This window comes from Trematomus bernacchii, unplaced genomic scaffold (genome assembly GCF_902827165.1).
Source record: "Trematomus bernacchii unplaced genomic scaffold, fTreBer1.1, whole genome shotgun sequence".
NCBI classification, from domain to species: domain Eukaryota; kingdom Metazoa; phylum Chordata; class Actinopteri; order Perciformes; family Nototheniidae; genus Trematomus; species Trematomus bernacchii.
In genome coordinates this window covers 965,428-989,491 of record NW_022987332.1, presented here as the reverse complement: position 1 = coordinate 989,491, position 24,064 = coordinate 965,428, and the positions used below count along the sequence as shown (strand labels likewise).

Here is a 24,064-nt window from a genome sequence, read left to right as displayed (position 1 = left end):
ACTCTTGTCTAATATTTCCTTGCAACTAATACACTTTTAGCTCATCACCCTTAGTACTATCTAGCTAAGCAAAATTGACATCCCAACACTTAGACACTACTAATAAGATAAGAGGTACTTTATCGATCCCAAATTGGGACATTTTTGAAAGAGTGAGGTAAGGACAGTTTGTTGTAAGAAGAAAACTGGGCGATTTAACCGATCCCTGCAGCTGTCCTCTAGGCCTCACATTGACATGTACAATGCCATGTCTTTTTATGCTGCTGCAACACAAAACATTCCCAAATTGGGATCAATAAAGTACTATCTTATCTTAACACTGTGCCTGGCCTCCTTAGCTCAGTAACATCATGCTTTGTGCTGTAGAGAGGGGGGAGGGGGGGGGGGGGGGAGTAAATGAGGTAATGGCAGCGGCAGCGCAGCTCACAGGAAACAAAGGCAATTACTCTGAGAGCGCCTCGTCTCACCTCTCTGAGGCACGAGAGACAGACAGACGGTGCTGCAGACTATGTGTCCACACACTGCTGCTCTCTTTAAAACCTGCCAGGTGAAGACAGAAAGAGGTACAGGGTTTTTCGGTCAATGCTGAGGCTGCAAAAAACTCCCAAGAACCCTCTGTACAGGGGGGTGAGAAAAAGGATGTTCTGTTTAAAGCAGTATTTTTGAATGAGAGCACAGTCAGATGTGCAGTGAGGAGACAGAGCTGAACACATCTCAGTTATTACTTTGGAAACCAGCTTCTAAACAGTGCACACTTTCATTGTGGTACACAGCATGACATCTAATAAAACGGGACACACCACAACAGTGCAATCTAAAAACAAACAATGTGTCAACCTGAATTGTAAACCGCTTTCCAACAAACCACGCTCCACTTCCTCTGAATGTGGTGTGGCTGCTGAGGCAGGACAAATGTAGAGTTGGTTTGAGGATTTTAATTAAGTTTAATTATTGCTCTCTTTCTTTATCATTTACATTAAAGAAAAGGGTGTTGCACAGGCACCCATTGGCGTAGATAGGTGCAACAAACAAAAACAGGGCTTCCACCCAGCTGTTTTCTATTGCACGTCCTTTAATCATGTTTTACTAAACGTAACAAAGTTGTTTTCTTTTGTTTAAATTCACAACATTAACCACGTGTTAACATCTGCGACCCATAATCAGGAAAAATGTTGTAGGACCCCGGTGTTTTACTTCGCTGTATATATATATATAAGGACAGACCTCCCATGGACTGACACATTACATTACATATCATTTAGCTGACGCTTTTATCCAAAGCGACTCACAATAAGTGCAAAAAACATAAAGAATCAAACTCTGAACAACAATGAAAGTGCAGATATATTTACTTCAAGCAAGATCATACCATAGTAAGTGCTGGTGAATCAGTTCCAAGGCCTAAATTAACTCAAAAAGTGCTGTTTTATTTAGTTTTTTAAACTTTTTTTTAGCAGTAACTTAATTGCCAAGGTAGAGTCGAAACAGATGCGTTTTCAGTTTGCGACGTAAGATATGCAGAGTTTCTGCCGTCCTGAGGTCAATAGGGATCCACCATTTAGGAGCCAGGATAACAAACAGGAGTGTTCTTGATGAGTTCCTGGGTCCCACTCGCAGTGATGGAGTAGCAAGCTGATTGGCTGACGCTGAGCGTAGTGCACGTGCTGGAGTATAAGGTTTAACCAAGGCCTGGATGTAGGAAGGAGCTGTTCCTTTCACAGCTCTGTAGGCCAGCACCAGTGTCTTGAAGCGGATTCTTGCATCCACTGGCAGCCAGTGGAGGGAGCAAAGGAGGGGTGCAGTGAGGGAGAACTGGGGGAGATGAAGACCAGTCTGGCTGCAGCATTCTGAATCAGCTGTAGCGGTCGGATGGCGTTTGCAGGTAGACCAGCCAGGAGGGAGTTGCAGTAGTCCAGGAAACCCAAGAAGCAGCGACACGAACATCCCGAACAGGCACGCACTAGTTTTTGTTAACGGTCAAAAGGAATTGTAGAAAGGATTTCTTTGATGTTTTAGAGCAAACTACACTAAACTTTAGTATCATGGTACACGGAAGGGCTTTCATGGCCTAATTAATGTTATTAAGTATAGTCTTAAAATTCGCAAAATGTAATTCTTTTAGGCAAGGACATCGAGCAAACTGCCGAAACAGTGAATATTATTTATTTATGTCTGGACAAGTTCTTAAGCAAAGCAGCTCAGCTGTTTTATGAGATTTTGTTGATGTGTGCATGTTGTCAAGTCTATGCGTTGATGAAAACACACATAACATAAAACACATATTGTAAAAGTAATTGTATGAATAGTTCCTTTCAATATAGTTTAATATTAAAACTATATTGACATAAGTCTTTAAAAGTGATCAAATATTCTTCATTCGAATTTCTGTTGAGGAAATGCAGCTGACCTCTGCATGGCCTCAGGACACGGTCACCATGGAGATGGCCTTACTCATCTTGAAAATACATTACGGTGCGTTCACCGTGTGTTACGTGTGAGATTTGAGTCCAGCAGGGCTCAGTTTTGGAACCGTCACCTTTTTTTTCTTAATAACTGAATAATGTAACCTCCACCTTGATAGCAGTTAATAAGAGGGACTGTTTGATGTTTTTGCTTCTTCAAACAAGAACGATACATCTTTCTACAAGTATTACCATGGGGAGGAGCAGGGCAAAATAATGAAGGGAGTGAGTTGATGAGGGAGTTGTGAAATAAAAAATTGATTCATAAAAAGTTGGAGGTGTGAGAGGAGCAACAGATTCCTCATTATTCAGGCGAGCTCTGAGAAACAGTTTGCAGTGCAACCCCTTCAGGAAGACCTCCCCACATTTAGATGCATCAGTCAGATTGACTATGTTATTCTGTAACGTGTGAACAGCCTTCCATCACAGATTATTAAACACATTTCCCAATTGGATTCACAAAAACACTTCCCAATAATTACCACATTTGTATTTTTTCTGGGGGGGGGGTTCATTAATTTAGGTCTCTTGAATAAAGCAAAACTACCAGATTTCACTGGGAAAAAGAGCTTTTCAATTATGCATGACTGTAACGGAGTCTGTGATGCGAGACGAGCCTCTCGTTGCATTAGTTGAGTCTCTCAGGAGGAGCTGGCCTTTAGCAGGCAGTGGAGCTCCGGCTGTCAGTCTGCAGCACGGTGAGGGAGGGGGGGTCTGCAGCTTCTTCAGAACGTGACACATGAACAATCAGACAGTGAGGTGCTGTTTGTGTGCATTAGTGCAGACATTGAGACCTAAAGAAGTGAAGAGAAAAACACTGACCTCCCCGGACTGTTCAGCACATTATGTTGCTAGGGTATCAGTCCAAAATACTTTTATTTGGGTATTTATACAGGCCCATTTAAAATGCCAAGATTCAAATCTCATTAGGGGGACTCTCTAGCTTTAAGGTTTACCACTTTGAGGGGGACGATGGTCATAAACTCAGAATATCTATACCGCTAAGCTAAAGGCGGCTAATGTTCGTTAGAAGTCTCTATTATTCACTTGTTAGCAACCGCAGTTTTTGAGACACATAGAATAGAACCTTCGTAAATTCACAAGTCGAGTATTTACTGACGTAGAACAAAAACTCTCCAGCTTGTGTTAACCACAGACCGTATTTCAGGCTTCTAACAACAGACACATTCGAAAAACAATTGACTTTAACACAAGGGAACCGAGAGTGATAACATGCTTTTATCACTTCTCTTCTGGATTATATAGGACTCATTCCTGCATCACTCTATCCACACACATCCATACGGAGGCAGAGGCTGCACCTGCTCAATGCAACTGCCATCAACACACACTCACACAGCAACTGGGAATGGAACCCCCAACCTTCACAGCCGTTAGTTAAAGTTGACTTTTCCCACTGCTGATTGAAGCCATGCCAAAGAACAGTCAATCTGTAAAGCAATGCCAAATAATGTCTAAAACCAAATTCCATCTTATAAGTTTATTTACTTTAACAATCCAATGGGGCAATTTGATGGCCAGTATTCACTGTCCATGCTATCTTTGTCCGTGAGATACATAACCCTTTAAAACATATGAAAACAATCTGATTCGTCAAGAAAAGCAGACTTTTATTCTCAATATGTATCATTCACTCCAATCAACCGAGACCATAAATATGTGTATTTTAAATGTGTTCTGTTGCACAAGAAAATATGCAAGGAGTCATCAATGACTGTGGAATGAACAGCAGGTCTGAAATAAGTATATTTGTTGTATCGGACCACAAATGTAATACATGTCATTAATGGAAGAGCTGCTCCTAGAGGAGGAGGAGGAGGAGGAGGAGGATGATGATGATGATCTGCTCCTGTTCTGCTCTACTTGTTCTTGCCCAGAGTTCTCTGCTTCTCTGCGTGCTCCACGGTCTTCTCCTCCACGTAGAGGCCCTTGCGGCGGCGCACAGCGTTGGTGTACTTCAGGGCCTGGTTAGCAGAGTCTGCTTTCTCCCCGAAGTGCAGGTACTCTTCTTCTGTGGTGGGAACCCAGTACGGATCGCTGCTGATCACCTGCGGCACAGACGAAGCAGAGAGTATAAGGCAAATTCCCACAGTGTGTCATTTTACATCTTACTCCTGTTTGGTTCATTGACTTCATTCTCCTTACCAGGGGTGATGTGCAAAGCTACACGTTCTATTTCGTATAGGCTTCGCCCTCTAAGGCTATCGCTATTGGGTAATCCCCTGCGCACCCGCGCAGCACTGAAACACTTGTAGTCCACGCCCACCCGCGAGGTGGGCCGCACCCGCGAGGTGCCAATAGCGATAGCCTTAGAGGGCTACGCCTATACTCATAGAAGCCGGAGTTACAGTAGGTAACTTCAGTTTTAATGTTTATGATCAAAGCAAAAGTGCTTTTACAGGGAGTTCTGAGACTCTGTCTCTCTTTGACTCTTGTGCATATGTCTTTAAAGAGGACATATTCTGCTCATGCTCTGGTTCATACTGGGAGAGAAACTCCCTCTGGAGGGAACACAGACGGCCGATTTGTCTCAATATTATTTATATGTGAACAGATCAATAATCCATGTGCAATCTGCAAACACTCCAACAATAGCCACAAATAAAAACATCTGTAAATACAAAAATTGAATTACAAATAAACAAAAGCATTTGTGAATATCTTTCTAAGATTTACAACCCTCGATCAGGTATTTGTTAATTCAGTTTGTATTTGTGGATAGAAAAAGCATTTTTGGATCTCAAATCTTGGATTTTACACATCACAGTTTTGTAACAAACTTCCACTGATCCGAACCAAAAAACTCTACTTGTGTCAGAAAAAACGGTGTTTTATGCATGGTAAATAACATAATAAACTAAATCTATTTGTATTTCAACCCAACCCTCCACAACACCTGAGGCCTGTACTACGAAGCTGGATTTTCGCTTAGCCGGCTAACTTCAGGGAAATCTCTGGCTTTCCGGTCCTACAGCGCTGGTTCACTTCTTAGCGGGCTAGATCTCCATGGTAACTTATGCTGAACGGCTAACCTGCTCCGGAGCAGGTTAGGTGGCAGGCTAAGAGATCAACTCAGTGAAAGCACTGCCTGCTGACCAATCAGAGCTCAGTGTGCGGAGTTTAAAGCTATCAAGTCATATTACAGGATAGAGGAAATACAGAAAAACTGCCGTTGCAGGAAAGACGGCCGGCAAAAATCACTGACTGTGTGAACGTGAAAATGAATAGAATATCCCCTCCCATCTTCAGAGCAATCTGACTATTATAATATTAGAGTTAAGAAAGCTTACTTAAATATCTGCCACAACATAAGTAACCGGATCAAAGTAACATTAAGTACAGTCCGCGGCACTGTGAGTGCAGACGTAGATGTGTCCCATTATCATTCATATCATATCACATCATAATGTATCATATATTTCCTTATCTGAGTCAGCTTCTTGAGCCGTATCTGGCCGTGCAACACTCACAGTGTCACATACTGTATGCAGAAGTATTATTTTAAGCACACATTAAGTTGATGAAACACTCGAGTCAAATGTAATTAAAGTCAGATCCACTCGTGTCTTAGACAGGGCAGTGATTTCATAAACCTGTTAATGTTTAAGTTTAAACTTCTTCATATTTGTCTAATATTATAGTTGACTTTTCATTCAGGAAGTATGAAGCTGCGCTGTCAGTACGCTTCTTCATGTTTGTGATTGGTCAATTGTTGCTAGCCCCGCCCCTTTCATGTGAACACGCACTCAGCCGGACGGAGAAACCCTGGCTTGAGTTACCGAGTTGATAACCAGCGTCTTAGGACCGCTTAGCGAGATCGCGTTTATTTTGGATTAGGTAAGCCAGCTAAGTCAAACATATCCAGGGTCTGTTGAACTGGATTCGTAGTACAGGCCTCTGGTAGACAGTACAAGCCTGCATCGTGTATGGTCCTCGTGCTAAAATGTGACACACACACAAAGACGTACAGTTGCACCTGGCTGCTCTGCTTACATTTGGACAGATGGCAGAGAGTGAGGTCCAACAACAGGCGGATTACAGGAACACACACACACACACACACACACACACACACACACACACACACACACACACACACACACACACACACACACACACACACACACACACACACACACACACACACACACACACACACACACACACACACACACACACACACACACACACACACACACACACACACACACACACACACACACACACACACACACACACACACACACACACACACACACACACACACAGATGCTGGTGGATCAATACGAGACTCCCTCACAGTCTGCAGCTGAACAAAGGCTCCATTGGGATGGAAATCTAATGTAAACATCCCCACAGGAGCCGTTATCCCACAATGCCACGCTCAGAATCTGCGCTCCCTGCCTCTGAGCTCATTCATATGCTAATCCAATATCCTGGCCATATCAAATCGCTGTCAGGAAGAATGTTGACATCAGCACTAAGCAGTAGGCGAGTCCTGAAGCTGAGAGGCTGGGGGGGGGCAAGTCTTTGTGAAGAAGCGTCTGCACATAAATGAAATCAGACAGACAACTTATAATGAGGCAAAGACAATGGCTGCCAAACAATGTGCTGGGGGGGGGGGGGTGGGGGTGCGTGCGTGTGTGAGCGTGTGTTGCAAGGTGCTGCGAGATGGGGGGGTTATGAAGGTCTAGGAAGGTTCACATGCAAAGGGTAAGGCAGCTACAGTTCACTCAGTAGTTACACTTCTGACGTCTTTAAAGCTTCAATTTGTTCTGTTATTATTATTTCCATTTAAAGCTTCAGCTTTTTGTCCAAATAGCTATTTAATGTACACTTTTTTGAGCTTGCTCACATTAGTACTGTTATTGGAGTGTATCTGGATTACTGTTTGGGACTCTTCTTTGTTTGGTTTCTTTCAGAGCTCTGACACTGGACACAAACCCTTCCACTGAAATCAGTTCCATTCTAGAGACATTTAGACAGATTATTATATATGGTAAATGTTTCAGTTAGCAAGAAGGCTGTATACTGTTTACATTTCTTTTCAATGAATTAAATCCTTATGAGTTACGATGATACTGTTTTTGTATAGTTTTGTGTATCTCCACATTTCTGGACTGTGCAAATGTTATAGTAGCTATAGTATAACTAGTTTGGTTCAACTTGCAAACTAAAAGTTTGCTTTTCCGCCGCTATCATTGTGGCAGAAGTGGTTATCTCCCAGTATGTTTTAACAGCATATTTTTCACTATGATCTTCACATTTTGTGTATACCATGTATTTATTACTCCTGATTGTAAAAAGGTTCTTCTCTTCATCGCACTCTCCATGAACTGTTATCGCTCAGACTCAAACCTCTCGGTTCCTGCCCAGCAGATTGTTAGTGCCAACTGGAACTGGTTTTAGGGTCTGAGAGCCGGCCCCGCTGCGGTGGAAATAGAAAGAACTGTTCTCAATCTGGCACTGGATCAGAACTGGTCTCTGAACCGCTTCGGTAGAAAAGGGGTCACAGTAAGAGGTTGTCATGCAATCATCTCTACTACAAGAACCCCTTTCTTTGATGAAGTCTGCAGTTATTATAACAATCATCAACACCATCCGTATGTGATTTATTCCCTTCTGATGTTTAAGTATATGTAGTAGGATCCATCGAAGGGGGGGGGAGGGGGGGTTCTACTGGACTGCACTGGATTATTTCTACTGTCTGTGCAAAGACTCCTGTTGGATCTGAAGTGTGTTAGTCACTTTGAAAACAGCATCAGTTAAATCACATGTGATTTAATGATGTTGGGCTACAGAGAAAATGAAGTTTGTGTGAACCTTAGAAATGCATTAATATGACTGTGGGACTCATACTAACTGAGTTATGAGTGTGTATGTGAGTAAACAGGCTGATTCAGATATTTAAACAGAACCCCATTGTTTGTAGATTCTAAAGTAACCAGAGCTGTACATCCAACTGACTCTGGTGTTAATAAAGCAGATGGCAGTGTGTGTCTGGTGTCTCATGTTACCAGCATCAGTGCTTCATCAGGTCTTTAAAGAGAGAGCACGCAGGATTTAACACTGAAACATGTGACACACTGAACTCAGAGAATAATGACATGAGGCTGAGATTCAGACGACTTCACCCATTACCCCAACTGACACATCCATATGGCCCGCAGGACGCTGTGTGTGTGTGTGTGTGTGTGTGTGTGTGTGTGTGTGTGTGTGTGTGTGTGTGTGTGTGTGTGTGTGTGCTGGGGCAGTCACGCAGCAGGTATAACGGTCTAATGCACACGTTGTGTACGGCAGCTTTGATCCCTACTCCCCTGAGGGAGCTATCTCATTACCCAGACTGCCTCAGTGACCCACAGAGAGCACGCTCAGTCCCCTGCAGCTCTGTGATCACACGTGTGTGTATGCATACAATGGCTTCAGGAAGCTTTTTCCACTGTTCATTGCCTTATTTACAGACGTATGAATCAAGCTATCTCCTCTGGAAACAAACAGAGCCCATTCAGACAGGAGTGCTGCCACAGAGGCACTTTGTGTAAACTGGATGAAAAGTCAATGAGGTGTGGACTGCTAACACTGAGGAGTGTAAAGCTAGCTACACACCAACCTGATTTTGGGAGTCAGATGCCGTCAGAGGCAGTCGGGCATTCGCGGCGCCCTACTCAGGTTGATGTGTCCCGCACCGTCGTCTCTTTACGGCACCTTTTCACACCTCCCTCGGCCGATTCAACAGAGAAAGTCGGCCCAAGCAATCACTCTGATTGGCTGTTCACACTACCGCTGCCTGCTGGTAAGGACAGTTATTGCCACTCGTCGACTGAAGTATTTGCGGTGTGTTCGTAGGCGGGCTGCGTAGCCGACGCAGGCGACGTAGCTGACGTAAAAGTCGGGACGCCTTCAGTACACGTTCTTTGGTCTCAGGTTGGTGTGTAGTGGCCTTAAGACAGCAGGTCACAATCTTCCTCCATAAAGGAAACAATGCTAAGCTACGTGTTGTTGTTGTTGTTAGCATCTGGTGCTAGCTAGCTGTGCTAACGGATATAAGGAGCTGTTTCAATGAAAACAGAGGAGCGACATTTCGCCGACAACTGCGCCGAGCACTTGACTTTATGCAGGTAGCCAGACAGTGGGACATTGTACGAAAAGTCAGCACACTCAGCACGGATAGTGCGCGCAACATGATTGCAGCGTCCAGGCAGCTCCCGTTCGAGCATATATGCCTTGAGCTGCACATAGCTCCAACGATCCATCACAGTGTCTCCACATTCTCACACACACACACACACACACACACACACCACACACACACACACACACCACACCACACACACACACACACACACACACACACACACACACACACACACACACACACACACACACACACACACACACACACACACACACACACACACACACACACACACACACACACACACACACACACACACACACACACCACACACACACACACACACACACACACACACACACACACACACACACACACACACACACACACACACACACACACACACACACACACCACACACACACACACTATTATTGTATGAGAGAGGTTCCAGGTTGAATTGAGGCGAATATTTGTAATGTTCAGGTTGTTGTGTTTAATATTCATGAGAATATTTGTCATTGTTCAAATGATAATAAACAAACATATAAAGCATATTTGTCCACTCATATGTTGATAAGAGTATTAAAAACTTGAAAAATATCCCTCTAAGGTACATTTAGATTAACTATGGACAATCATGCGATTAATCACGATTAAATATTTTAATCGACTGACAGCCCTAATAAAAACAGATGATGTGATGCAATATAGTATATTTAATATACCCATTATTTTAAGCAAGTATCTAAAATTGGCTCCATATTGACAAACTACTACAAAAATGCATTATCTGACAGGTATTTGCAACTGATAAAACAGAATAACGATATTCTAAAGCTGTAAAAAAAAAGATCCATTGGGCATACTGACTTGTTTTTACTTTTGATACACTAGTACATTTGACTGAAAATACTTCTGTACTTCTACTTAACATTTTCAATTCAGAATTTGTATGTGTAATGGAGTCTTTTAAGACTGTAGTAGTTCTACTTTTGCCCCTGTGTACCCCCCCACCCCTGGTATTTGTTATATATGTTTGTAACATCACCTCCCAGTGGCTGAAGACCAGCTGTGGGCTGGCCAATCCGCTGGTCCTCTTGCGGATCTCGTCAGCGAATCCGAAGCTCTCAGCGACGGGCAGCACGGCCTTGATGAGGAACATGTCCGTCCCCTCCTTCATCTCCTCATGCAGGACTCGGCCCTCACGCTTCCCCAGCACCCCGTACACCCTGCCTGGGACAGGGGGACAGCAGGTCAGGACCCAGCTCACACACTCAGGTCAGCTGATCACTGGGTTCTAGAAATCATTTTCCAGGTGAAGACAGGTATTAACAGAACTATAGAATGTTTGGCTTCAGTCAAATGTTGATTTGCTCAATAAACCACAACAGAAGTTGATTCATTCATTCAAACAGAGAAGAAGGGAAAGCCAGCATAGAGACTTCGGCTTTCTTTAAGTCCATTCTAGAAAACACACTTTTATTTAGCTCACCAAGCAGGTGATCAACGTCTTCTAATCTGAAATGCCCTCTTTTTGTCCCAAAGTGAACTTTGTTGTGGCGCGTTTCCACTACAGCGCGGAGCACGGTTTAAGAGGGCTGTGACGTCAGCGGCCCGTCTTTGGTTGCGTTTCCACTTGGCCTAGTACCGGCCGGCGGGTCCTAATTCACAGTTTTTCTGGCCTCATAAAATCGTGGGTCTAGGGCCAGAGACAACGAGGCTGAGTCGGGCTGAGTATGCTAAACTAGAGAGAGCATCGCTGGCAAGGGGGCTACAACTACAACAAGATGGACATATTTGACCGTGATTTAATTGTAATACACGTTTCAAAATGATGCCGAAGTAACAACATACTGATACCGGTTAGTAAAAACCATGAATTAATGCTTTGACAAGTTTGCAGACAGACGGCAGGGGAAAAACCTTTTAAAGTGCGTGTTTTCTAAATGGAGATTGGCTAAGCTAACGCAGTATATGCTCTGACCGTCCACACTCACAACAACGGCCTATACAGACATAAATAAAGCAGCGACTGTATTCACCATGACACAGACAGTCTGTGGTTTGTACTTGTTTAACTTTTGTCTAGTTTCTGAACAGATATGAGGAGCTGTGAGCTCTGAGTGCTAACAGCTAACGGCTGATGTTGTTTTTCTGGGGTTCTCATTGAAGATCACGTCACGGCTCCGCCTACACTGCGTTACTATAGATACTGCCCCAGTTCCTAAACTGTAACGGTGCGTCTACACAGCAGCGTTAAAAAAATCTTGAAACGCTTCTGCCCATTCACTTTGAATGGGGTGACGTCACTTTCCCTCACTTTTCGCCGAAATGCATTGTGGGCAGGCGAGCGGAGATTTTCAGGATTTTCAGGATTCAAAGTTGAACAATGTTCAACTTTTGAGGCTGAGGTGGAAGCGTCAGCCAATCAAATCCCGTGTACGCAAATCTGACAGTTCAAGCTCTAGCCAATCAAACGGCGTGTATGCTGGGAGAGACATGCCGCAGGTCATTTCCTCATATTCCAAAAAATGGAGGAGAAATTAGCGGTAGGGAATCAATCACCCGGTGCTTTATGACCAGTCCCTATTTACCTACCGGGATATAAACCGGAGGAGCCAGGCATGGAGGGAGGTGGCAGAGACAGTGGTATGTTTTCGCCTGTTTTGGGGAGTTTATATCCAGTTTACTTCGGGCTTTTTTGCTTCGTATGTCGCGGGCGGGAGATTCATGTGATTGGTTGTTCGCAAAAAATCCCCAAGCTTCAGATACGCCCACCTCCAAGATTTTTTTAACGCTGCTGTGTAGACGTACCGTAATGGAAATGCGCCATAAAGTGAGCCAGTCCTAACGAGGCCTAGCCATACCGAGCGAGGCCGTGCGAGGCCGTGTAGTGGAAATGCGCCATTAGAGACAGACTCCCTTCGGAGGAGATCCTCCTGGTCTAACTCCGACATCAGAAGACTCATATTAGCTTCGGATGAAATACTACTACCAGAGCTTTACATTTGAAATCATCTTCAAATGTTGAAATTAATCATTAAGAGTTATTACGAATGACTTGCCTACCCCAATGGTTGTTTTGCTTTTTTCGTTTTAAAATAGAAATAAAACCCATTAAAGTGGACCTATCATGCTATATTTAAATGATATATTGTAGGGCCATACCTATATAAGGTATATTTATACGTTTCTGTTTTCAAAATACTAAACAGATCATACATTTTAGCCATGCCTCATTTCGCTCTATTTGCTGTTCTCCAGCACTGTTTTTGCAGGGGGCTGATTCTGTGAGCTGCAGCTGACCACGCCCCCCTGCAGGAGAGGGGAGCCGCTCTGATCAAGTCAAGAGGGGGAGAAAAAAAGATCTCCGTCCTCCGTATTTTATTATATTATTATAGGCCTATAGAGTTGTTATTCATTTGTTTTAAAGCTCAATAAATAACAAAGAAGACCTTTGACCGGCACTTTTCTAATTTTGTCCGGAAGATTTAAACTTTAACGGACATCTTGACCGGCGAAAGAAACTGAAACTGAAACTCTGCCGCACGGTCCCCTCGTTCCTTGGAAGAGGCGGAGAGGTGGGTGTTTGTCATCTGCTGGTGGACTAACCGGAGAGAATTACAGTGCTTGCCTCGACGGGGAGGGATTGCATTGAATTAAAGCAGCGGGAGCAAACGCTTGCCTCGGGGAGGGAGAAAAAAAGCCACAGCGGAGAATAAACAGAAGGGTAACCATAGCAACCATGCGCGGAAAGTCTTCTTCGCTGCTTTTGTGGCAGACTACAGCGCCACTTACAGGCCTGGCATATGTACTACAGCGTCTCCAGCGCTTTCGAGCGGCAATGGCCGGCCGTGGCCCAACCCCACATTCCCCTGATAGGTGGAGAGTTGGCCCAATAGCCGTAGCGCCACCGTCCTGACGTCAGGACAGTGTTCAAATCTGGATCAGTTTTTATCAGATCCGTTGCAGCCCCGTTTTTAGAGATGTGGGTATGGAGGAAAATAGAGAGGGTTGTGTTTTCTGACACTTGGTGAGTTCCCTGGAACACCGGGGACACATATTCATGTATAAAAGACGTACAAAAGTGCATTTTGCATGATAGGTCCCCTTTAAGTTTACCATTTGCAAATGATCATCTACATTAATCAAAGATAATAAATGTAATATATAAAACAGAACTATGAGCGGTCAGTGCCAGTGACACAGCACCAGGTGGAATCAGAGACAGGCAGGCAGCCACCTGGAGTTTAGAGTTCAAAGTATGCAGCAATAGAATGGTTTCACCGTTGTTATGAAAATAAAAATGAAATAAAAAAAAAAATGTGAATGACCAATAACAAAGTGTGTGCGTGTGTGTGTGTGTGTGTGTGTGTGTGTGTCAGCTCCCTCACCCAGCACCTCGGCGGTGGCCATGATCTCACAGGTGTACATGGCGGCCATGAGTCTCTGCGGCTGGGCCTGGAAGGCGTGGCGGCACGCTTCCTTCATGGCGGCGATCAGCTGACCGGACACCGGCCCGTAGCAGCCGGGGGGGGGGGCCTCCGGTCTGCGCCTGGCCTGGCTGGGCCCTGACACCGGGCCCTCCGTCTTGGCGGGGGTCTCACTGCTCCCCTCCACTTTACAGTCAGCTGGAGCCTCATGGGATATGGAGGCCTCCTCCACGGAGTCTTGATGTTGTGGGGGGGCTGAGGACTGGACGTCCCACCTCTCCAGGGAGAAGCAGACCCCCATCAGCGGCTCCTCACACATGGGCCCTGACAGGGTTGCGAGTTGGAAGCCGCTGACGATGCTGTTGTCTAAATCTCGAGTGAAGGCGGTCTGAGCTCCGGCCTCAGGGGGGCCGCCCCGACACAGACACTGCCACACGGAGGGCCGCTGGTAGCCCTCCACACTGTTTAGCAGGATGTTGGGACCATATCTGGAAACAGGAAGAGTAACATGATGAATTACTGATACAAATCATTTGTGTTCATACCAACCCCAGGTATGCAGCACAGCCTCATTCTGAAGGATTATATGAAGAGAGCAGATGATTTAAATCAAATACAATATGTAAACATTAAAGGGCCCATGTCATGCTTTTCCGGTTATTACCCGTCCCCTTGTGTGTTATGAAGGTTTTTCTGCATGTAAACGGTGTGCAGAGTCACAAACCCTCAAAGTACACCCTGTAGTGAGTAAAACTCTAACACAGAAAAGACCTCCCCAAAACGCCTCATTGTCCATTTGATTCTTCCGGGACGGCATGATGTCAAGCCGTACCCGGAACGAAATGGACCAATCCGTGGAGCCGTTACCTTACGTCCGCGGAGCCGTTACGTTAAGCCCCCGCTGATTGGTCCAAATTGACCAATCCACGGACTTCCTCACACACACATCTGTGTGCAGGGAGCAGGCAGCTCAGCTGATTTCTCCTCCCTGGCTGCAGGCTGATAACAGACAGTTGGGATCGCGGCGAAATTCTCTCTGCAGACCCATTCTCTCTGCAGACCCATTCTCACAGCGTTTATCAACCTTTTTCTTACTCAATATCAAGCCACACTTATTGTTTTTACTTCGGCTGTGACTTTGTGTGTGCTCAGGATGAGTTTGGCTGTGTTTGGCTGTGTATCGCTAACAAGGAAACAACACCTCCACGGAGCTCAGCGCCATTCACAACGTCCCGACCAATCAGAGCACACTGTGCTCACAGGGAGGGTGGGGGCTGGAGCTATTGGAGCTACAACGAGCCGTTAAAGGCAGAGAGTGAAATTCAGTGAATACACGTAGTTTACAGAGATGCTGTATGAGAAACCAATGTGAGTTTGGAAAATTGCACAATATAAATCTATTCTAGTAGACCTCAACAATGGAATTATGATCAGTGGAAATGGCCATGACATGGGCCCTTTAATTAAAATGCTGCATTAATCAATATTTCTTTTTTGGGCCACTTGAATTGAAACAAAAGTTTCTCATCTCACCATCCAGCAGACACAGGGCAACATTAGTTCATGTTCATGTCAGTCTGATATTCCCTCACCTGTTGGCTCTGCACCAACTCCTGAGAGAGATCTGGTGCCATATTTACACTACATGGTGCAACACGGCTCTACTCTGCTCTACCCACACTTTATGGTTTTCAGTTGGCTTAAGTTATGGATAGTACCTGGTACATTTTTGGTTCCAAGGACAATTATAATATGGAGATCAAACAATGCAGACAATATATTGGCTAGTGAAAATATAATAGCGTTTACAGGACATCCTGCACAAAACCACTTTTTTTTAAATAGCCAGGCTACTGACAATGGCAACTTCTAACTGGTACATACAGTTGTAGTAGAATACAGTATTTAATATCTAAATATATTTATTAAAATAAAGTAAATTAGGAATAAAGGACTTTCTTAAATGTAGACCTGGTTCTTACTTTTGAAGTTGATGTTCATAAAGGTCAAACTTATTTAAAGGGGACCTATCATGCAAAATGCACTTTTGTACGTCTTTTATACATGAATATGTGTCCCCGGTGTTCCAGGGAACTCACCAAGTGTCAGAAAACACAACCCTCTCTATTTTCCTCCATACCCAAATCTCTAAAAAAGGGGCTGCAACGGATCTGATCAAAACTGATCCAGATTTGAACACTGTCCTGACGTCAGGACAGTGGCGCTACGGCTATTGGGCCAACCCTCCACCTATCAGGGGAATGTGGGGTTGGGCCACGGCCGGCCATTGCCGCTCGAAAGCGCTGGAGATGCTGTAGTACATATGCCAGGCCTGTAAGTGGCGCTGTAGTCTGCCACAAAAGCAGCGAAGAAGACTTCCCGCGCATGGTTGCCATGGTTACCCTTCTGTTTATTCTCCGCTGTGGCTTTTTTTCTCCCTCCCCGAGGCAAGCGTTTGCTCCTGCTGCTTTAATTCAATGCAATCCCTCCCCGTCGAGGCAAGCACTGTAATTCTCTCCGGTTAGTCCACCAGCAGATGACAAACACCCACCTCTCCACCTCTTCCAAGGAACGAGGGGACCGTGCAGCAGAGTTTCAGTTAGGTTTTCTTTCGCCGGTCAAGATGTCCGTTAAAGTTTATATCTTCCGGACAAAATTAGAAAAGTGCCGGTCAAAGGTCTTCTTTGTTATTTATTGAGCTTTAAAACAAATTAATAACGACTCTATATAATAATAGGCTATAATAAAACACGGAGGACGGAGATCTATTTTTCTCCCCCTCTTCTGACTTGATCAGAGCACGGCTCCCCTCTCCTGCAGGGGGGCGTGGTCAGCTGCAGCTCACAGAATCAGCCCCTTGCAAAAACAGTGCTGGAGAACAGCAAATAGAGCGAAATGAGGCATGGCTAAAATGCATGATCTGTTTGGTATTTTGAAAACAGAAATGTATAAATATACCTTATATAGGTATGGCCCTACAATATATCATTTAAATATAGCATGATAGGTCCACTTTAAGGGAAAGGTCAGTCTACTCTGTTCTCTGTTCTCATTATCAGCAGAATGGTATATTCCATGTGAGATCAAACTGAATATCTGCTATTTTGAGCTTGCTGTGTCTCTGCTTTAAATCTATCCAGGGGGGGGGGCACAGACCTGCGGGGTCCGAAGGCCCAGATGTGCTCCACAGCGCTCCTCCACCTCCGGCCCTGCAGCAGGCTCTCCAGCTGGGCTTTGAACCCAGCGATGGCCTCCAGAGTCCGGGGGCTGACGTCCACACTCCTCCCCTCCCTCAGGGACATGTTCACCTGCTCCAGAGTACGGATGAGCTCCGTGCTGCTCTCCAACAGAGACGTCACATCTGACAGGAACAACAACATTACAGGGTTTATTTCATGAACAGTTTTATTTCAGTGGTGCTTAACCCGGTCTCTGACACAGAGAGCTGCTCTTCTGTCCAAACACAACATTCACCAGAGTCCTGAGTCATAAATCACTCCCTGATCTGCAGGAGTAAAACCCAGCAGGAGGGAGGTGGAGTCAGAGGAAGTGTACACAGAGCCTTTCCTCTCACACGCAAGAACAAGTAGATTTTAATGAGTTAAGATGGATATATTAACGCCGGGATTCCACCGGGTCCGTCTGCGGTTTTGGTCCGACCTCCTCCAGCGTCATACCCCACCGGGCGCATTTCAGAAGCGGAGCGTCTTGCCTGCCGGCTCGCAGTTTTTGTTGATTTGGGCATATTTCCTGGACAGGCTACTTTGTACAGACAAAGTTAATAATAATTGTAATATTCCAGTTATAAACGACATGAATCAAAGATGTGTTGCTGTATTTTAGTGGTAAAAAAATGCATTCATCATCATAATTATTCTATATATATAATTTACACAGTGCCTGTAAACCGGAGGAGAACGCTGGCATTTCTCCTCCTACTTGAAAGACTACGAGGGATAGGGTCTGCAAAATTAGTTTATTTTGGGGATTGACTGGATGCTCTGACCGGTCCACTTCCTGCCTGGCACTACGCAGCGCCTCGCGTCAAAAATAGACCAGCCGCGTATTTTTAGCGGAGCCCAGCGTCGAGACGCTTCTGAGCCGCAACGCGGCGCGTCTGGTGGAAACACACGCATTGACTAGAGTGGGCGCGATCACTGTGCACGCCACGGCGCAGCCGTAACGCAGCGCAGATGGACCCGGTGGAATACAGGGGTAAGATTTGTACAATGGACGAAAAATTGTTGAAAACCTTGGAAATAATTGTGAACTTTATTTTTCTTTCAGTAGGAAGAGGTGAACATGCTTGTTTATCATGACTTTGATCATAATCCTCATTTATGATTAAAGAGGCCCGATTATGCTGTTTGGACCCTTCCCCTCCCTGTAGTGTGTTATGTTTTTGTCATGGAAATGCTCTGCAAAGGCTAAATCACAGAATTTGGATTTGGATATATTGCAGAAAAAAAAGACTTTGTTGCAAACACACGTTTATGATACTTACACGTTTTGTTCAGCAGGATAATCTCCACATATTAACACCACTTGATTTTTGAAGTGTGACTATTAACAAACAACATGTCACCGTGATGAAGTTTAAAAGTCTCATTTAGCAATCGCTGTTGTGATGACACATAGAAGCTTCAGACATTCACCAGTGGGGTATTTACTGACATATGACAAATGTCTTCAGCTTGTCCACAGACCTTAATTCAGGATTATACCCGAAAACACGCTAACAAAACTGTTGACTTTGAGACGGGGGAAGTGTTAAAATGGTGAGGCATTTCCGTTTTTTTTGGACTCATTCCTGCACCACTTTATGGGAAAAGCCCTCAATACTTTGATCTCTTTAAATGAACTTTGTCTGTTGCTGTGTGCGGTTCTTACCCTGGGGCAGGGGGGGCGGCCCGCACGCTGACGGAGGCCAGCCGGTTGGGGGTGGTTAGGGTCACCAGACCACTGGGATCCACATGGAGCGTGTCAGAGGAACGTCCCTGAGAGGCCTCTTCTTTCACCTAGCAACGCAGACATACACACCAACATATTTCACTGTGATGATTACTTATCTAAAACATCTTACTGCCTTATTGTCTTTATGATCCAACCCAAGTATAGTTACACGTCACTTCAAAACAACTTTAAAAGAAAATATGAAAAGTATTTTTCTGATGTGGACAGTGTGCTGCTGACTGACCCGGTGGATGGCCACTTTGTGCTGATGGCCCAGCTCTTCATTCACCATGTCCACTTTCGGGGGCCGCACCACTGTTTCTCTGAAGGGAATGATGGGCTTGGACGCGCTGATCTCAATTTTAGCAAACCTTTAAAAAGACAAGTGAGAATCCTGTTATTGAAGCTAATGACGGATCGTTTTGGTTTCCTTTGTCCTCCATCAGCTCCAGGACAGTTTGGATTTATTCCAAATCATAGTCATAAACATTTTTAAATGGAAACAGCTAATATGGTGAGGTTTAGCGTGTTATGTAGAGATAAAACAATCAATCCATAATGAATTCACACAGTAACTATTTGATTTATGATGATGAATATCTTCTCTTTCTATTGGGCAGATAAAAGAGACATTTGGATACATCACCTTTGGTCCTATATAGGGACGAATGACATGTAACAGGATTATGTAGTCAGTTACAATAACACATGTATCACATTACTGCTACATTTTCTAAAGTTGGGGATTACTAGTTACAATTACAATTGATATAGAATACAATATTACAATCCATTTTGAAATAAAGATAGATAAATAAATATATATTATAGGTAGACGTACTGCCTTAATTTCCTTTTTGGTTTTCATTCAGAACATTTTAATTCTTCATTTCAAATATATATATTTTAAATGCAGAAGGTGAACACCTGTTTTATTAAAGAAAAATACTGGGTTTGCTTTTAATAATGTATTAAAGAAAGAGAGCATTTGTAAACGTTACTGCTCTGTAGGCCAAGCCTGACATTTAAGGACACGTTTTTTTATCCTAAATATCTTGGTTTCTTCTTCTCTAAGGTCACATTGTTCTGTTGTCTTACATGAGACACTTCAGTCAAAAACATCCTACTGTATTGATATTTATTTTCTGTTGTATTTTTTGCATCGCATATAATATTGAGGTAATTTAAAAGTATTGACACACAGCAGGTCAGGCCCTGTGCCAGTGATGTCACAGAGTCATCAGACTGCCAGCAGCCCCACGGTGTACGGACCACCAACCAGCCGTGGTGTTAATGTCCTGGTTTGGAAACTGGCCTTCAGAGAGCAGAACCCCTCTCCGTCAGATCATAAAGCGGACTAGAAGACTGATTGGGGAGCGGTATCCAGCTCTATATTGAATGAAGACTCCCCCCCTCTGCACACAGAGTTTAAGCCTCTTCCTTCGGGCCGTCGTAGCAGGGTCACACAGATGCTATGGAAGCTATGCCTATTTATATATTTAACTTTCTGGAGTGCTCGTGTTTGTACTAGTGTTTTTCTAATGTTTTTAGATGTGACGGAGCAGGGGGTACTTTTTGTCAGATAAATAAATAACCTGAACCAATGAGCCAGCACAACAAGCTGGTTAAGTAGACCAAGCATAATACTCAGAATAAGTTTAAATGATAGTGACGGAGCTCATCTTCCAGAAGTCCTCTGTAGTAGAGTATTTGGTTTGATCAGAGGTACTGAGAATAATTCCAGAGAAAAGTAAGACCCACTAGAGACAACAACAATGAATAGTTAGCTGAAGACACATCACAAACAAACAAACCAAGAAACAAGCTAATTATCATCCAGCTGATTCCCCCGCTCCAATCAGGAAGCCCCCACGCTCCTTTGATTTAAATGGAGTATTTGTTTAGCATTTCATGAATTATAATCCAAAGTAAGGACATTCAACAAAGATACTTTTACTACGGCTTAGATCGAACTCGTAGTCAGTCTCCTGATGGATGTTGAGAATCATCTGTGGGACAGAGCTTCTGGTTTGTGGCTATCTAATGGCGCGTTTCCACTACAGCGCGGAGCCCCGTTTAAGAGGGCTGTGACGTCAGCGGCCCGTCTTTGGTTGCGTTTCCACTTGGCCTAGTACCGGCCGGCGGGTCCTAATTCACAGTTTTTCTGGCCTCATAAAATCGTGGGTCTAGGGCCAGAGACAACGAGGCTGAGTCGGGCTGAGTATGCTAAACTAGAGAGAGAATCGCTGGCAAGGGGGCTACAACTACAACAAGATGGACATATTTGACCGTGATTTAATTGTAATACACGTTTCAAAATGATGCCGAAGTAACAACATACTGATACCGGTTAGTAAAAACCATGAATTAATGCTTTGACAAGTCTGCAGACAGACGGCAGACGAAAAACCTTTTAAAATGCGTGTTTTCTAAATGGAGATTGGCTAAGCTAACGCAGTATATGCTCCGACCGTCCACACTCACAACAACGGCCTATACAGACATAAATAAAGCAGCGACTGTATTCGCCATGACACAGGCAGTCTGTGGTTTGTACTTGTTTAACTTTTGTCTAGTTTCTGAACAGATATGAGGAGCTGTGAGCTCTGAGTGCTAACAGCTAACGGCTGTGTTGTTTTTCTGGGGTTCTCATTGAAGATGACGTCACGGCTCCGCCTACACTGCGTTACTATAGATACTACCCTAGTTCCTAAACTGTAATGGAAATGCGCCATAAAGTGAGCCAGTCCTAACGAGGCCTAGCCATACCGAGCGAGGCCGTGTAGTGGAAATGCGCCATAAGACATTTTTCAGTCTATGAACAATGTCTGCCACCTTCTACTACAACACAACATCATACAGTTATCACAATATCACCTTCTACAGTTATTGGGCTCTGCATTCATACTACAATAACACCAGGGCAAAAGCCTGAAACCTAAACAAATGGTTTTCCTTATATTAATCAAAAGGAAAGAAAATGATGATTAGAGGATTTGAAAAGAATCCATAAAACCACAGGAGTGAGGAACATTACATTTGACTCTCAGCTCTCCTTCCACATCTCCACCTGCTGCTTTAACAGGATCAACCCTGCTAAGAGTGAGCAGCCCTGGGAGATTTGTTCTTGAGTTGCCTCTTAGTGAAATGCTATGATTTAATTGAACTTCCCTTTCATCAGCAGGAGGTGAAGCAGTGCATGTCTATAATGCTTGAATTCGATTGGAGACTGTCTGTTCTTGTAAAATATGTTTCCCTAATGTTTTTTTCAGTTTTTAACCCTTTCCATAAAGGCATGCTTTTTGGAGTATCAGACAGTTATCTTTTACAGATGAGATACCATGCGCATAGAAATATTTTCTCTTTTGACAACGAACAAGGGCGGACTGAAATGCCTGACAGTTACCTCTGCAACAGGCTTGGGAAGTAACAGATTACATCTAAAAGGATTACATAATCAGGATACAAAATAAGGTTACCGTTTTCCCTTACAGTTCCATAAAAAAAGACAATCAGATTAGTTACATTTCAAAAAAATTGGGGATAACTAGCAGGATAACAGTGTTAGTTTCTGCTTTTGTAAACTGTAGTATGTGCTCATGTGTTTCAGTGTTGGTGTGTAGGCTACGGCCTGAATATGCTGAAGGAAAGGCAGCTTTTACCGTCAATAAAATCATTTTTCATACTAAATATCTTGGTTTCTTCTATGGAGCTTATATCTGCCGGCAACATTTCTCAATTCAGCCATAAACAATTAACAGTAGCAAGCTTAAAATGAGAAGCAGCTTTTGTCTGACTCACAATGACGCAATGTTTTTAGAAAGCTTGAAAGAATACAAACAAGAATGAAAGGGCTGGGGTTAGAGAGCAGTCAATGGGACTTGGCTGAGAATCAGCTTACATTTTCATTTTAGATGTTGCTGAGCGATAGTCTAATTTATATGAGTGTGTTTTATCTGTGTGTGCAGAAGCAGACGAGACAGCAGCCATTTATAGAGATCTGGACCTTGTGCTGCCCACACCTGTCTGCTGCAGGTCTGTCTCATTCTTTCTTTTGTCGCTACCCGCCTCTGCTCTTTCAGCTCCAAAGTGTTTCTTTGTGGCAGAATGTTTCACTTTGAAATAGGCTTGATTTCATCCTGTTAAAATTAGGAAACAAACACAGCGATTTCAGCCTTTGCAGACCATTTACATGCACTAACACCTATAGAACACACTACAGGAGAGGGAAAACCCCCAAAAGCTAAATAGGGCCACTTTAACCTGTTAGGCTCGAAAATGACATTCCCAGAACAAATGACCATATCTTCCCTTCTAAAAGGGTTAAATTAATAATCTTTTTTCTCAAAGTAATGATAAACCTGTGAGTTGGATGTAGAAAAGTCAGAATCAATATAGATGTTTTTTATTTTAAAGAAAATTCAGATTTTACATAGTAAAAAACTGTAAATTATAGTGTCCGTCCAAAGATTATTTTTTACTTATAGTGAAAACTACCCTTGGATGATGGGTTAGTAGACTAAAAGCTTTAGGAATCCAAAGTACAACATATAATAAGTACCCTGTATCAAGATTGATGCAAAACAAGTGACATTTGACCTTTTTAGAGAGATTTAGCAAAAAGAAAACACTTCTGGGGTCATTTGGGTGGATTTTCCATATCTCTGGCCCCCCTTGCTCTTTCTGACCGTTAGAGCCAATAGAATCGAAGGGGGAGTCCCCCCCACACACTCATTGTGAAAAAAAAAGGTGGGGGCTTCGCGCATGCAGTTTTGCATCAGAGCGAACCTATCTCTAGCTCTGACATCTGGAAACGGAAAAGCAGTTTTATTGCTTATGGATTATCAGAAATCATTTCAAAGGGACACAGACACATTGGATTAACCTATGGATTAACTTCAGCAGCGTTTTTATCTTTTTAATGCCATTTTGATGTCTGTTTTTGTTTATAACGTCGCAAATCCGTATAATTCAGTGATAATGAGGGTACCCATCGATTCTGTGTCACCTCACGATGTGAATCGATGTCATGGATGTGGAGAAAAGTTAAATAAGGT

At 43.7% G+C, this 24,064-nt stretch overlaps 1 protein-coding gene across 1 annotated transcript in view; it reads right to left on the bottom strand.

Moving 5' to 3' along the window:
- Window positions 1–4,069: 4,069 nt before the first annotated feature.
- The window catches only part of efl1 (elongation factor like GTPase 1), a 108,297-nt gene continuing 88,302 nt past the window's right edge, over window positions 4,070–24,064 (bottom strand). The window contains 7 exon segments of the mRNA XM_034127352.1: window positions 4,070–4,531; window positions 10,670–10,854; window positions 14,016–14,542; window positions 17,211–17,415; window positions 18,945–18,957; window positions 18,959–19,072; window positions 19,252–19,378. Coding sequence (XP_033983243.1) covers window positions 4,343–4,531; window positions 10,670–10,854; window positions 14,016–14,542; window positions 17,211–17,415; window positions 18,945–18,957; window positions 18,959–19,072; window positions 19,252–19,378 — 1,360 coding nt within the window. The 3' untranslated portion in view covers window positions 4,070–4,342.